General features: G+C 47.6%; 1 protein-coding gene across 4 annotated transcripts in view; it reads left to right on the top strand.

The window, feature by feature from the left end:
- WDR7 (WD repeat domain 7) overlaps positions 1 to 16,304 on the top strand; it is a 130,682-nt gene that overhangs the window by 88,632 nt on the left and 25,746 nt on the right. For all 4 annotated transcript variants that reach the window (XM_074931476.1, XM_074931474.1, XM_074931473.1 and 1 more), the window contains 4 exons: positions 7,115 to 7,232; positions 7,970 to 8,119; positions 8,944 to 9,026; positions 13,607 to 13,706. In XM_074931476.1, the coding sequence (XP_074787577.1) occupies positions 7,115 to 7,232; positions 7,970 to 8,119; positions 8,944 to 9,026; positions 13,607 to 13,706 (451 nt within the window). The remainder of the gene's footprint in view (positions 1 to 7,114; positions 7,233 to 7,969; positions 8,120 to 8,943; positions 9,027 to 13,606; positions 13,707 to 16,304) is intronic.

The raw sequence follows: 16,304 nt of genomic DNA, 5'->3' as shown, positions 1-16,304 counted from the left end.
ATTTTAGACAAGAATTTCTTTTGCTTGTCACAATAACGTTTAGTGCCACGAGCACTTTTCCATGCCCCTAGCATTTAACCTTGGACTTCAGTTTCACGTATTACAGATCTAAAAACTGCTCCGTTAGGAATGAATTTGACTTTGCAGATGTATTTACAAATGTTTGCTTATAAAGATGCACATTTTAAATGCTACATGCGGTAAGGAACTGACCAGGGCTGTCTTAATACCACGTTTGTGTTTCATCATCCATCTTGGGGGTGTTAAGGTTTCTGACTTTTTTTGTGCTACGCTAACACAGATATTACCCAGTTCATATGACAGTTTTAATTTTACAGTTTAAAGAATGACAGATGGCCATGTGTTGGGGGGGGTGTTCCTGGAGAAATATGTACAGACTGGATTAATACTGTTACTTGTCTGAACTCCAATTATTTCTTGTAGTGTGACAAACGAAACCAAAACGTTTTACCTGGGCTGAGGATCTCCTAAGCCCCATTGTATGTAAATCCAGACTTAGAGAAGCCGAGCGAACATTGTTCTGCAGAAAGTCGTTTCCATCATGCGATTACACCCTTAGCTGTCATAAAGATTAGTATGGCTCTCTATCCACGGAGCCCTGAATAAATGAATGTATCAGCATGTAGCCTTGAGGAGCCCAATGCAATTTTCATCATGATAAATTGCATAATAAGCGAGAAAGTGTTTGCTTATTAATCCATAACAAGATTTAGATTGAAAATGGCCTGTTACATTCATGACAGATACAGTACCGACTGCAGGCAGAGCAAGATGGAAAGAAATAGAGCAACAATGTGTGCAGGGGGTTAAGTGTGCATCTCACCCTCCCGGTGCCCTGCTGAGCTGCCCCTTTTTGTGCCTGATTTACCGTGTACACAATAACAGCGCACAGCTGCCTGGCTTCTCTCCCTCATGTTAAGAACATTTTATGAAAGAGCTTTTATGTCAAGCTTCTGCTTAAAAAAAAAAAAAAATCACTTCACATGTATTGACCAAAAAAAAAAAAAAAACCGGTGTTTTTCTTTTTTCCCTTCTGAATTGAATAAATATCTGAGCTATTATCCAAAACTCTGATATTTATAAACCCCCCCACTCTCCCAGTTGATCCAAGTCCCCAAAGGTTACGCTGTGCTGGCCTGCCATGCCGAATGAAACCGCTCAGTTGTGAGGATTAAGAGTTGGGGGGTTTTTTCCTAGCGTTTATTAGGCTTTGATTTCTTGGCATGGATGATGGTAGGGATCATTGCTGTCCATTATTTTTGCTCTTTGGATTACAAGCTACAGTTTGGTATAGATTGTGATATAATATACCAAAATCAGCAAATTGCATTCTAATCGATCCATATGTGTTTATATATCTGTGTGTACTACAATAATTAGCTAATTCTCTTTAGTTTTAGTTGTGTTTTGTGGAAAACTTTACTTTTATGTCCTTAGCCATTCTCTGTGTGGAGCCGTAGGATATATAGCAGGGACATCCCTAGTTTTCAGGTACGATGGAACATCTTTAGAACGTAGCCTCAAGAACTGCTGAAATTGAGGGGTTTAGAGGAGAAATGTGAGCTGGGGACTTGGTCCTCGGGGTGATGTGGTGAACTACCACATGCTGCCACTACAGAGGTGATTTAAACCCGGGCAGCACAGGGATTTGTGTCGGTGTCCCTTCTGGCTTAGCCCCCGGGTTCCAGGAGGCTGGCGCTGGGCCTCGAGGAGCTGCGGTTGTAGCGGGCAGGGCCCCGCGGCCTCTCGAGGAGGGGAGGAAGAGTTGTGCCACGCTCCGTGCCTTGGTGCTGCGGGGAGCACCGCGACCCTGCCCCGACAGACGGGAGTGGTTCTGGCCTCTGCTGACGGAGGGGTTTCTGTTAAGTGAGACGGGACATACCCATCTTCCCTTTCCCCCTTCCGCTGACCTCGGGGCACCCAAGCGAAGTCCCCAGCCCGAGGAGGGAGAGGGGCCGAGTGTCCCTTTTGCAGAAGAGCAGCCTTCCCCGAAAGGCCCCGTCTCGACACCCTTCAGAAGATCCCTGGGGGTCCCCTCTCGGGCCTCTGCGTCACCAGCCGGGTCGGTGCTCGGCTGCCTTCTGGGGGCCCAGGTAGCAAAGAGAGATTTAATCACAATCATTACCCTTTATGCTGAAATTTCACATGCTTAGTCCCACGAATTTTTCATCTTGTTTTATGGAAGTCAAGAAATACAGAGATCTGAGGGCTGCGTTTTCTGTTCATCACCATCCAAACCAAGGTATGACCTACAGCTCTTCCCAGGCAGCTTGATGGTTTCCACTTGGTTTAAAAATCAGCTTTTTAAATGCAACTTTCTTATTTTTTTGTTTCATAGTGAAGCTCAATGAACATTACTCTGAAGTTGTGATAACTTGTGCTCAACATATAAACAAGTTGTCTATTAAAAAAGTCTAGATTTCATTGAAAACATTGAAATAGTATATGGTTTCCCAAAAACCTCAAGATACTCAGATTACTGGCGTGGGAGGAGCTGGTGATGGGTTTGAGAAAAGAGAAAGCAGCATTCCCTGATGATGCAGGTTAGTGGCCACTGAGAATGGGCCTTCTAGAAATGAGCAAAAAGGCACAAGTAATTGCAGTGATAAAGTTTTTTACTGTCATTTTCAGGTAGAATATGGGCTCTGGTGTCACAGGTACGCCTTGCAGGCCAGGCTGAGTCCATTTTGTCTGGCTGCATCCATTTTTGTGGCAAGTCAGGGGCCAGGATGAGGACAGGAGGGACAACACATGCTGCCGACTCTTGCTGGATGTGCAGAAGCCCTAAAAACTCATCAATACAAGAACAGAAGTCCGGGTGTGAAAGCCAGCGTTGCCCTCTGTGCGTTAGTTTTGCATCTGCTCTGGTTTTGTTCAGGGTTTCGGAGCGGCGTGCCTGTCCCGTCTCACAGGGATGAAAGAAGACGTGGGGAGCAGCTGGCCTGGCCCCAGGAGGGGGTTAATCCTGCCCACATACTGCCACTGCTGCGCCCTGCTCCTGAATTTTAAAAAAAAAAAAAAAAAAAAGCCTGTTGCTTTTCAGGGAAATGCATGCTTTGCCAAGCACCCTGTAAGGAAAAGCACTGCTGGCAGAAACACTTGAGTGAAAAAAAGTAGCGAGGCGCTGGGGGTTTGATTGCTTTCGGGAGATAATGAGCCCCTCTGCAAGCCTGAGTGCGGTACCCCCCCCTTCCTGGTTCATCACCTTGGTCCCTCGCATCCCTACAGCATTTCTAAAGTTATACTCAAATACGGTTTTACAAGTAAAAGGCCAACAGGGACATCTCTATTGTTGCAGAGACGTTACTCGTTTTCAAATTCAGTCATTTTAATGCAAACAGTGGTGAGGAGATAGGAAGGAAAATTATCATAAACTTTGGTTTGTATTTATGTGAATTCAGGCCTGTAAAATGGTGATCGATCCATACCTCATCTTGTTGTTACTCTAGAAAAATAATTTGGCCAGGAATTCCCACTTTAACCACTCAGAAGTTATTGTTGCAAAGTACTTGGTTTGTAAGCTTTCACAATATTCAATCCAATACTGCACGTAGAATTCTTTTTCAAGACACTTAAAGAAATCAAGAGGATGTGCTGTCCTTTCTCTCAAAAATGAGAAAAAATAAGTGATTCAGTTACCACATGCTACCTAAATCCTCTACAAAATCCAGACTTTGCAATAGGCTGCTTGGGTTTGTGAACTTCTGTTCCTCTTTTACCAAACTAAAGCGATTCAGCAGCAGAGCCCAGGGAGGAGAGACCCCTTCAAACTGCCCAGAGCAGAGCGTCAGTCCGTCTGCGGAACTGCCACGTCCTGCTTATTTTCTCTTAGATTTGCACATGTGGCCTCTTGTTGAAGCCTTGTGGGGAAAAAATAAAAAACAACCAACCAACATTTTGTGTTCTCCATCCTGGCTCCTAAAACGTAGATTTCCTCCTGTCTCACTTCCAGGTAATGTCACTGTAAAGTCTGGGATAGGAGACATCAGAGTAACTTCTGGCGAGGGTAAATAATTTCTCTGGTTTAGCCTGAAAGAAGAGCAGCTCTCAGCTGTTCACGTCACACAGCGAACAGGCAGGCGAACCCGGATAGTTTTGGAGTTTGAGCACGTGGCCTGATGCTTGTGCTTTCCCTCTGAGTGCTCTGGGTTTGGATGACGTGGGCGCTGTGGCTCGGCGTGATGGAAACGCTGACGCTGTGTCGGGGGGTCGGTGTGCCTGGGGTGTGAGACACGTCTTTGGGGTTGTTTCAGTTTCTCCTTCCCCTCGCTCGTTTACTGTGTCTGACGGTTTTCAGAGCAGAATGAACTTTGTTGACCCTGATAAACTGTTTTTTAGCGACGTGGAAGCAGATAGAGGTGCTGTAGGGGTAGGAGTGTAGAACGGTTGCGCTGTTCTCTGTGGCTCTGTCTTCTTCCCTGGCGTGCCTGCCACAGAGCTGCTGTCCCCTTTCTGCTTTAAGCAGCTTTGAGGATCCTCTGAGGTGTGAGGAAGGGCTAAGCCAACCCGCCCGTTGGCTCTGGGGGAGTAGAGAGATCTTTTGGCCCTTTGCCTCTGTCCTGCTCTGGCTGGGATAGAGGGAATTCTCCGTCTTAGTGGCTCGAACAGTGTTTGGGGTTCAGGGGGGATCTGGGATGAGCAGAAGCTGATAACACGCTGGTGCTTGCGGTCGGTGCGGGGAGATCGAGGTCTCCCCAACTCCCCCCGTCCTGCCCGTGCGCGGGCGCACGAGAAGCTGGGAGGGGGCACGGCCAGAGCCCCGGACCCCAGTTAACCAGTGGAGTGTTCCCTGTGGTGTGAGGTCCTGCTCAGGATGGAGAGGGGGGGCGGCCGGGAAGGGGGGGTTCTCTCCCGCTTCCGGGATTGCCGTGGGGGGATCCTGGTATTTCGGGGTCGCTGGGCGGGAGCGGGCTGGGGGTCAGTCAGCGGGGGGCGAGCGATCGCGTTGTGCATTGCCCATTTGTGCTTCTCATTCTTGTCATTGTTTCATTCTATTGCAATTCCTCAACTGGTTTTTATCTCAACCTACGAGTCTGCCTTTCCCCACCCCATGGAGTCCCCGGTGCCTGGCAGGGCTGGCATTCTTCTGAAACTGCACAGGCTCCATAAGATTATTTCACCGCACTAGTACTCGTGTTATCGAAGGTATTTTTAGGTCACGTACATCTGTCAAAGTTATTAAACCATCTGAAATCACGTTGACAGCAGCAAAAGCTGCGGCTATTATCTTTCTTCCTGGAATAAAACTCTCTTGTAGTGTTAACATGTGCTTGAATGACATAATTGCTTTAACAAAAAACTTCACTTCTGTTAATATTTAGCACTCACATAGACTTGTGGTAGGACCAGCTCGGAAGGGCTTTAAAACTCCCTGCCTCTGGGTTGCCCCGTTGGTGCCGCTGGCTCGCGCGTTGGGGAGCAGCAGCCCGGGAGGATCCACTCCCCCTCCGAGCCACAGGGACAGCCATCGCTGCCCGTGGGCCGACGCAGAAAAGGGCTTCAGTTCCACTGAAAAACCTCTATATGCTGATCACAGGCTAATGCTTTTGTGTTGTTACTTAATCTGTAAGTAAAGTAACGAAGAGAAAAGATAGCTGGGGAGGGCTTAAACACAATTTTTCACGACTTAGTAAAATCCACAGAGAATTGCCACATACCAAACAGCAGAGCCAGGGATGACCAAAAAAAACCTGCTGTTCTTCTGTTTTGTCTCTTTTTCATTTTAAAAAAATCCAAAACTTCTAGGGCTACTGCTTGGTGGAAGCGTGGTCATCGCAGCAGGATTGATCAGACTGTGCTACAGAAAAAATTTAAAATGTTTTAGAGCTGGCAAACTGGTCTGTGGTTTCTTTCCTTGGTGCAGTACTCATGTCAGAGCTTCCTTTGTGGGATGGGCGGAATGTCTGGGGTTAATGCAGGCTGTTCCCTCCCTCTGGAAAAGCCCTGGCGGGGCAGGTTCACCCCCATTTCCCCGGAGCTCTCCCCACAGTTTATTCCCCCGGTTGCAGTGTCCCCTCCCAGGGAGCCCGTGTGCCCGCAGCGCGGCCCCGCCAGCACCTCGCCCTTCCCTAACGTGTGGCCCTTGTTGCCCAAGTGCCTCCCAGTGCTCCTGAATTCCCTGCTCTTGTATTTAGGCAAGGATCAGATAGAGCTTTGTGCTAGGCCATTTCCTAAAGGCACAAAGTTCCTTCGCCTGCAGAGGTACCGGTGCGCCGGGCCCCGGAGCTGCATTCATAGAACTGCTGGATAATTTACAGCTGGCCTAACAAAGCTCAGCTCTGCTGTGATCTGTACAACAGAGATAAAGTAGTACAGCGCTCAGTTTCCAAATACCAGATTTTATTTTTGCTCAGTATAGTTACTGGGTACGTACTACCTTAGTGTCTCTTGCATTTATCTTGTCAGAGCAAACAAAAACATTGCATATGGAAAGTTTAGATGCCAGTTAATTCCTTACTGTTGTTCAGAGAATTGCAGTTTAAAAAAAAAAAACCAACCTTGGTGTTAGAAATTCTGAAGAGCTTTTGAATAATTCCAGTGATTAGAAGACATAAGGTGCAGGACTGTCTGTCATCTCATCGTGCTGCTGCGCCTGAGTCACGCACTAAAGAAAATCAAACCGAATAGATTGGGTGGTTTTAAGTTCTTCAAGAAGCTTCTTGCTTTTCTCGCCTGTAACCAGCGCTGAACTGAATTAAGGAGAATTACTACGCAGAGGGTATTTTTCAGCTTGCGTTTAAAACGTCGTAAAAGAATAAACCATAAATTCTTGGGAAGACGTTGCGCGTTTGCTTGAGCTCAGTCGGGTGATATGTATTCAGCACGTACAGATAATTTGTTAACAAGGCCTTTTTAACACTTTGGACAGATGCACATACTGTTTTCAATCTTCATGGTTAATTATTCGATTTTGTATTTGATGATAGAACACCCTGACTCCTAATCACTGCTCATTGTTGGAAGTCCATTATATTCTAACTGTTTGAGTGCTCCCGTTGACCTTGAACTGACATTATAAGCTGTTTCTAATCTTTTCACTCTATATGTCTAATGCTCCTTTTCTTTCTCCCCGCTTTGTCTGGTGCCCGTTTAGCATCACAATGGGGCTGCCCCTGAGCCCCGCCGCCGACTCTGCCCGCTCGGCGCGACACGCTCTGTCCCTCATCGCCACGGCCCGACCACCCGCCTTCATCACCACCATCGCCAAGGAGGTGAGAGGGGCCGCTCGGCTCCGCTGATGCAGGTTTTCCCCCTCTGGTCTTGTGGCTCCACGAACGCAGACGGAGCATCAGATTGTCCCTCCCTCCCCAAAAAGGGAAACGGTTCGGGTGTTCATGTTTGCGTGCCTGCAGGTACCCACATCACCCCAAATTGATGACAGGAGCGATGTTCAGCGAGGCCCAGGAGTTGTGCCTGTCTTAATTTGCTGCCTTCTGGTTATCTAAACTTCCAAGAGCCACGTGTAAAACCCTACGCTCTTGAAGCAGCGCACGCGTGACCCCGTTGAGTAGGAACTAAAGGGAGAGGGGTTGGGGGTGTGGAGGAAGGGACGCTGCTCACAGCTCGGGCTGTCTGAGGGGTGTCTGGGTGAAGCTGGTACAGCCGGGAGCTTGGGCTGAGCTAAAGGAGCAGGATGGGCCCTGTTCAGCGACAGGCAGAAAAAAAAAAAAAGCCAGTTATAAAGCAGCAGTCAAATGCCTAAAGATTGATGTTCAACCATGTGAAAATCATGTCATCAAGACCCAGGGATTTGCTTATCTTAACCTTTAGTTTTACAAGACTAAGAATTACTTAAAACGGGTAAGCCCTTCTTTAAAAACCCTCAAGGATAACCAGTAGTGGCTGAAGTGATGCTGAGTGACCGGGCAGGGGAGTGCCCGCGGTGGGAGGTGAGGCTCAGGTCCTGCCTGGCAGGCTCACGTGCCCGTGTAACCCTGCTCTTCGGCAGGTGCACAGACACACCGCCCTCGCCGCCAACACGCAGTCCCAGCAGAACATTCACACCACCACCCTGGCTCGGGCTAAAGGCGAGATCTTGAGAGTCATCGAGATACTTATCGAGAAGATGCCCACTGACGTCGTGGACCTGCTGGTGGAGGTAAGGCGGAGAGCTGGGGTTTGATGCAACAGCGAGTAAGGTGTTGGCCTGCAGCCAAATCGTAGCGTTTCCTCACAGACTGGTTTGGGTTGGAAGGGACCTGAAAGATCATCCAGTCCCAGCCCCCTGCCCCAGGCAGGGACACCTTCCCCTAGAGCAGGTTGCTCCAAGCTCGTTTTGTGTGTGAAAAGAATTTTTTTTTATACCACCCATACCACCCAGCCCATTTTTTGATCTTTTTAAAAGCTTAAATCACATTTAAATTATATTCAGTTGCATTGCTGGGGAAAAAGCCCAAGCAAGAGGATTTGCTGGAGGTACAGTGTGTTGGTTAATGCTTGGCCTAGGTGATCTTCAAGGTCTTTTCCAACCTAGATGGTGCTGTGTGCTCATCGCGCTGGTACTTGAACGTGCTGGGGGGTCACACGGGTGTTTTCACCTGTTGCATTTGCTGGTGCTGACAAATGTTTTTGAAGAATGGTACAGATGATGTACCAGGGTTGGGATGTCGCTGCTGATGCCCAGGGGCTCTTTTCACACCAGAACTACTTCTGGAGCTCCCACAGCTTCTGTTTCCCAGCAGTTTGTTGTTTTAGAACTGTTTGCAGGTTACTCTGAATGGTTCCAGTTGCCAGTGCCATTGCTTTTGTAAACTCTATCATATGCAAGACAGTTCTTGTTTGTTCTATCCCAACTGTATTTTAAAGTTAGATATCAAAGATGCAGTCAGCCCCTTCCCCCCAATCTCTATTTTTGCCTGTTAAAACTTTTATTAGGAAACATAAAATACAGCACGTCAAATGATTTTAACTTTTGTTTCCAAGGTTATGGACATCATCATGTATTGCCTTGAGGGATCATTAGTTAAGAAGAAGGGTCTTCAGGAATGCTTCCCAGCCATCTGCAGGTGAGCTCTTCCTCCGAGAATACTGTGAAATAAATTGTAGGGGCACCAGCAGGATGGATTCCTTAGGAGTGAAACAATCTTTTACGTGATGCTTGCCCCTTAAAACAGCAAATGGGAAGAGTGGTTTTAATTCACCTATAGGCCTTTGTAGGCTTTTTTGCCCCATCTGACAGATATGGATCAGAGGAAAAAAAAGCATTAACCACTCCCTGGAGTTTGGATATTTTTCAAAGTCAAAAAAGAGGCAAATGTTGTGTAATCTCATGAAAAGCTCTGTGCTGCTCCCCCTACATATGTCCTAGGTACCCCACTGGAACAGCCACCCAAGCTGAGCAGCTTCCCCCAAAGGATTTATCAACATCTTCATTGTCACAAAAATGAGAATAACGTACTCGAGGAACAAGTTCCGATTCCAGTAGGCGCAGCCTGCCCGGGTGAATTCATTGCCACCGTCAAAGCGACTCAGGGTGGGGGGGAAGAAGATGGTGCCAGCAGAAAACAGGGATGTAGCGTGGGGGGTGTGGGGTGTTCCCAGACAGGCAGTGACGTGCCTTGACGCCCTGCAGCCAGGCACTGGCTCCTGCTGCCCTGCAGTGAGGGTTCAGCATCATCAGTTGTCTTTGTCTTGGGCCAATTTGCTCTTAAAATGGCACTTTTACATAGTAAAATGTGATTTATAAAATGGGAACATTTACAGTATCTTTAGACTGTGATAAATATCCCAGTTATACTATTAAACTGGTACAACCAATAAATTAAAATAATCAGCTGTCGGCCATTACATTTTAATTTAATAAGCTATTAAAATATTGAATAGTTTCAAGAAAAGAACAATTATCCTGTTGACAGGTAGGATACTGATAGAGGTAATCTTCCTTCTTCCTGATGCTTTAAAAGGCTTACCTTAAAATATAAACGCAAGGGTAAGTGGGAATTAGTGCAAAAATCTCCCTATTCCTGTTGTATTTTTATAGGGATACCTTATCTTAAAATTTTGTTAAATTGCTAGTAATATTTCCTATTCTACATAGTTATGGCCATTGTAAAAATGATACAGCACCCCACCGACGTGATCGTTCAGCCCAGTGGAGATGTTCATCGGGTTTTAGCAAATGCTCCGATCTCTGGAGAGGTTCCAGGCGGAAGCACTTTGACATGAGCCTGTTGTTAATTCTCGTAGCGTGGCGGTGCTCTCTCCTCCTGCTGGGCTGCCCTGCCTGCTCCCCCCTTGGGGCAGAATCACCTGGGGGTCTCCCTGCTCAGTGCACAAGCTCTCACGGAAGGGCCTTGCTGGTGGCTGCGATGGCCAATGTTGGGTGGGGTCTCTGCGGCCGCTTGGGTGCGACGTTCCTGTTCCGTCCGACCCAGGGCTGGGAGCAGCGTGAGCTGGATTCAAGTACCTGATTATCATTCCTCGTGGGTTTTCAGCTTTTTTGGCTGCTGGACCAATGCAGCAGTCATGCCGCTGCTTGCTGTGAGCGTGACTCAGTCCTGATGGGTGGTGATGAGGTAAATCCATCACCGTGGATATTTTTGGATAGCATCTCTTCCAGCATATGATTATGGTGTCTATTTGTTTTTCCCATCAGTGTTGCTCTTTGGAGAGGATTGTGCTGCCTTTTGGCACGCTCTCTGCAAACCCATTTCTTGCCAAAATAAAATAAGCGTTGACATACAATGCAACGAACATGAAATATTTCTGAATTCCTTTAAAACTGCGAAGCATAATACTGAAATTCTGTTTGACTTGAGCATTTTCCAGGTTCAGCAGTGGCACTGCAGCTGAGGGGTCCCTGGTGGACTCTGTGTGGTCAGGTCACATATTTAGTACAGTCCGCTGAGTTAAAGTTCTCTGGGTAACAGCATAGTCTCACACGGGAAGGTAGATGAAATTTTAAATAACAAGTGGTTTATATGGTGTTTGACCGGGGAGTGGTCTTGCAGGAAGAGTGAGAATTTCAAGGATTAGACAAAGAGAGGTTGTGCAACAAAATTTTATACCTTGATTATTTCTAGGATTTTGTAGAGTATAATTGAAGGAAGGCCATCAGCTGGAGGGGCTGTTGTGGTAATGCTCAAGGGAGCCTGGACGCTCATTCTGTAGAAGGGGAAAAAATAAAAGAATGAAATGTGAAATGGGACTGAAGAGTATCGAAATTTTAATCCAGAACCCCTCTGGCTATTGCAAGATACTCAAGTTTGCAATTAAAATTTAATGAAGCCGTGATGTTAATCAACAAATTCCTTTTAACAAATATTTAACATTCCAGTTTGGGCTGGTTTTAACTTAGAATGTTAGTTTTTAAAAAAATAATGGTTTAGAACCCCCTGGATAGTTCAGCGGTCGCTAAGGTTGGTGGCTCTTTGCTGAGGCAGCGCTGCTGCTGCCTTCTCCACATCAGCCTAAACCCGAGCCAGCAGCCCCTTCCCAGCTGGCAGGCGTGCTGGCTCGTGTCCGCTGGAAGAGGCAAGATCGTTTCCCCCCACAAATCCCAAACCCGGCCTGTGTACGTGGGGTGCCCCCGCAGCGCGGCACCGCGCTCCGCTCCCGGCAGCTCGTTACCCTGCGACGTCCGGCTGGTGAAAACAAATTAGTAATATGGTCTAAATACACGCTGGCTTATCGTGCCCTGTTGAACTCTACAGCAGAGAGGCCTAGAAAGGGCTGCAGGGGATGAAAATACCTAACTCTGTGCTTGTAACAGCGCTAAGCTAACTGAAAGGTGATGTGGTAAAGATCTGACAACTAAATGTCAGTTTAAGGACTAATTTATTTTTTTAGAAAAATAACCTAAACCCATCTATTTCCATGAAGCTTTTCCCCCCCAAACTCTGCTGTGATTGGTCTTTTCAAAGGAAAAGCCTGACTCGGCGCTCTAAGTGGGCACTGAAACGCGGTGAGGCGAGATAGGCTGTTCGCTGACGCGTAATAGCGCGGGGTATTCTCTCCCCACATCTCCTGGGGGGGGACAAGCAGACCGGGCCCGTTCACTAGTGTAAGAGAGTTAGTGGGGATAGAAACCATTTTATATCGAAACTCGCTGCTGTAGTTGTTTTGTAGTGATCGAGCAGCGGGGGGGGGTGTCTGTGTGTTATAAGTTTATCTATAAGTCCCCAGTTTGCTGGTTATATAAAACAGCCTTAAAAACAGCCCCCTCCCTGCTCACCTGGGGCACCACTGTAAGGGTGCCGGTGTTTGCCCAGGGAATGCTGAGACCCGCAGAAGCTGTCCTGTCCCGGCCCCCGCGGGGACCTGTTTGCCCACAACATTCTCCCTTTTCTCTACTTCTTTCTCCCACCTGGCTCCTGCCTCTCCTGCTCCCGAGCTATTTACCCACAGCTTTTGATTTCTAAGCGCTTCTTTCAATCTTCTTAATAAACAAGGAACTATTATTATTATTATTATTATTATTATTATTATTATTATTATTCAGTAATAAACAAATAAATAAATGAATAATGTGGCCACTGCCACCCAGAGGAATATGAAAAGCAGATTGATGAGGCAGATTCCAAGCCGCGTACTCTTGTCCTTTCTCCTGCACAACTAGTGATTTTCTTTCTTTGTTTTTTTTATTTTTTCCCCCCCATAACACCATGTTTCATGCTGGTTTTCTTCCTGACTGCCATCCTGCACTGTGGGAACAAGTGTATCATACCTGTAGGAGAGCAGTTGCTATGGCACTCTGGGAATCCTGGAGAACAAGGGGATAGATCATTGTAAGGTTTGTTGTTTGAAGCCATAAATATGGTCAGCAACATATTTTTTCATAGACTGAATCTAGAAATCTCTGGCAGACTTTGTTATAGTCAAATTTAACCGTAAAATTAAAATTTAATTGGAAATGCAGTCAGCAGTTTTCTCAGGTCTGCTCTCCCTTTTATAACGATATTCCCAAAGATTTGAATTTTGACTCTCTTGTGTTTGAAGGTGTAGAAATTCCTTGAATTTTGCAACTGTTTGAATTGAAATCAATGCCGTGCAGTCACGCTGGACGTTAAGCACTATCCCAGGCTTCTCGGGGCCTTTGCACCTGGTGGATGTTACTGGATTAGAGAGCGTTTGATGAATTTTCCTCTTGTCTTTTCTTTTTTTTTTTTTTTTTTTTTTTTGGTATGCCAATCAAAAATTTATGAGCTTGCATATTTTTCCCTACACTTTCTCTCATTCTTTCTCATTTGATTTTCAAGGAGAAGTGCTCTGAAACTATTCAGGGTTAGATTGTCTTGTTTAACCATTTGACATCCAGCGTTATTGGGGTGTTCCGCTGCAAACAGGGTATGCACATGGACAGCCAGGGACCTGGGGGTTATCACGTGGATTATTCCCAAACTCCATGGAAGCGTTCAACACTGTGGAGTAAAAATAAATAAACGTGCTCTGATTCTGTGGTAAGGTATCAAACACCAGTTGGCTTTGTTTGCTGAATGCCAAGTATGAAAACTGGCAGCTGATGGATTTTTAAATCAAATCTCTGTTCTGGCCCTGGTGTTAATTACCCAGTGGCATTGCAAATTAATTTTAACATCATGCAAGCAGGTCAGATCTCACCTGTTACTTGTTATAATGTTCAATTCAGGTTCTACATGGTCAGCTATTACGAGCGGAGTCACAGAATCGCAGTGGGAGCCCGCCATGGTTCAGTGGCCCTCTACGACATCCGGACTGGGAAATGTCAGGTAAATAAATCATTGTGACTTCCTCCCCATAACGCCTGGAAGTTATTGAAAGGAAAGAGCAGCGAGCTCTGCATCAGTTGACATGCTGAGCTGCTGGAACATTATGGATAATGCTGAAGGGATCAATAGTTTAATGAAGGACTCAAAGTATATAGAGCCCTACTGTCTTCATTCACCGGAGCTGAATGGGCTCCACAGACGGGTTAATAACGAAAGCCTCCAGTTAGGTGATACCCTGCTCTGAAATAAAGGAAAAAATCTGGGTTTTAAAAGTTCGGATTTATAGCAGTATACTTATCTACCGTAGGAGTCACAGAGAAAATCCACTGAGGCTTTTTCCTCCCTAAAACTCCTTTCTACAAACTGCTGTGATGCTTATGTTTGAGGTGTTTAGAATTTTCTGATGTTAAATAATTTCTTAGCAGTGATATGTTTAATGTTGAAATGGGTGCTTGGAATTTAAACATGTTTTCGTGACAAAGTATTTACCTTATCTTTTCAGAAAAGCTCACTAGTAACGTTCTTTATTATTCCTTGTGATCAGCTATTATTTTTCATTGACTTTCAGTAGCCTTTATATAAAGCTTGGATAAAATATCTGTATTTTGGATCTGCCTTTTTCTAAGTATAATTTTTTTGCTGTTTGTAAAAGCTGTTATCTTTAGTCCCTACAAAATGTGCATTATAGAGGAGGTGGCGTAGATTTCTTCCTGCTAGATCTGCAGTGTCACTCAGTCCTTGGCTGGCAGAACCACATGCTGGGGTATACGTGCCTGGTTCATTGCCTGCTCTGAAATTTTGGGGGTTCTTTTTCAAATCTAGTAGCTGACTACGTTGTCTGTTCCAGTATTTTTTGCTTAGACATCCGTCCTATGGAAGTGAAGATGGCCAGATTTATTTTATAAATAGCTACCTAATGCAGGCAGATAGGAAATGCGGACTGCTCTACCTTGTTTTAGCTTAAGTCATTTGGATCATGATTTATTAATTTAACTATAAAACGGGTCCACAAAAACTGCTGTATATTAATATGGCCGATGTCTCTCAGCATTGTTGCTGCCCAGCAGTCCCTGCCAGGACGAGCACTGTGCTGCGGAGCTGGGTGTGCCCCTGCCCAGATCCCTTCCCAGTCCCATCCCTGCCCAGAGCCCTGCCCAGATCCCTTCCCAAGCCCATCCCTGCCCAGATCCCTTCCCAAGCCCATCCCTGCCCAGATCCCTTCCCAAGCCCATCCCTGCCCAGATCCCTTCCCAAGCCCATCCCTGCCCAGATCCCTTCCCAAGCCCATCCCTGCCCAGATCCCTTCCCAAGCCCATCCCTGCCCAGATCCCTTTCCTTGGCGTGGTCCCTGGCTGTTTCCCACCCACCCACACTGGCCCCAGGGAGCGGCTGGACGCCTCCCAGGGTGACCCTGGCCACGGGCTGTTTTGTTGGGCATCACCACGCTGAAAGTGGGGAGCGGGAGGTCGGGGTGTCCTGGGGAGGGTTGGTGTCACAAGCTGAGAGCTGGTGCCTGGTGCTGCTAGAGAGGGAGGGGTGACGAGCAGAGCCCTACACTTCCGCTCTGGGAGCGCCGGGAGAGCGCTGGCAAAACCCCTCGTGCCCTTTAGGCCAGGCCTGAGCCAGTGCTGTCGCCTCGGGCTTTTAACCCGCTCTGGTGCGGGCTTCAGCTGCGGAGCTGCCTCTCCTGCTCTGGCTGGGATAGAGGGAATTCTCCGTCTTAGTGGCTCGAACAGTGTTTGGGGTTCAGGGGGGATCTGGGATGAGCAGAAGCTGATAACACGCTGGTGTTTGCGGTCGGTGCGGGGAGATCGAGGTCTCCCCAACTCCCCCCGTCCTGCCCGTGCGCGGGTGCACGAGAAGCTGGGAGGGGGCACGGCCAGAGCCCCGGACCCCAGTTAACCAGTGGAGTGTTCCCTGTGGTGTGAGGTCCTGCTCAGGATGGAGAGGGGGGGCGGCCGGGAAGGGGGGGTTCTCTCCCGCTTCCGGGATTGCCGTGGGGGGATCCTGGTATTTCGGGGTCACTGGGCGGGAGCGGGCTGGGGGTCAGTCAGCGGGGGCCGAGCGATTGCGTTGTGCATTGCCCGTTTGTGCTTCTCATTCTTGTCATTGTTTTATTCTACTGCAATTCCTCAACTGGTTTTTATCTCAACCTACGAGTCTGCCTTTCCCCGCCCCGTGGAGTCCCCGCGTCAGGGCGAGCGAGCGGCTGCAGGGGTCTGGCTGCCGCCCGGGTCCAAAGCACAACCTGGCTCCGAGGTGAGCGGAGGAGCCCGTTAGTGTCGGGGGTGGTTGTGGCTCGGCCGGGGGAGCGCCGGGGGCCTGGAACACCCCCCGCCCGGCCCGGGGCCCCGCAGCAGTTCTGCAGAGGCAGGGGTGTCGCAGGGCAGCACAGCAAGGTCAGCGTACGGTGCGTGTCCCACCAGGGCCAGACCCTGGAGTTAGTAGGGTTTTTTACACCATCTCCATGACACTCGTAACAAAACATCCTGACTTACTCACTCCACGTTTCAGCAGTTCGTCCTCTCGGTTTGTTTGATGTGTTGGTGAATATTCACAGCATTTGTTCTCTTACTTTCTTAAGTCCAAGGAGATGAT

This window comes from Athene noctua, chromosome Z, assembly GCF_965140245.1.
Source record: "Athene noctua chromosome Z, bAthNoc1.hap1.1, whole genome shotgun sequence".
NCBI classification, from domain to species: domain Eukaryota; kingdom Metazoa; phylum Chordata; class Aves; order Strigiformes; family Strigidae; genus Athene; species Athene noctua.
Note: the sequence above shows the minus strand (reverse complement) of the source record. Positions and strands in the feature narration are given on the sequence as shown.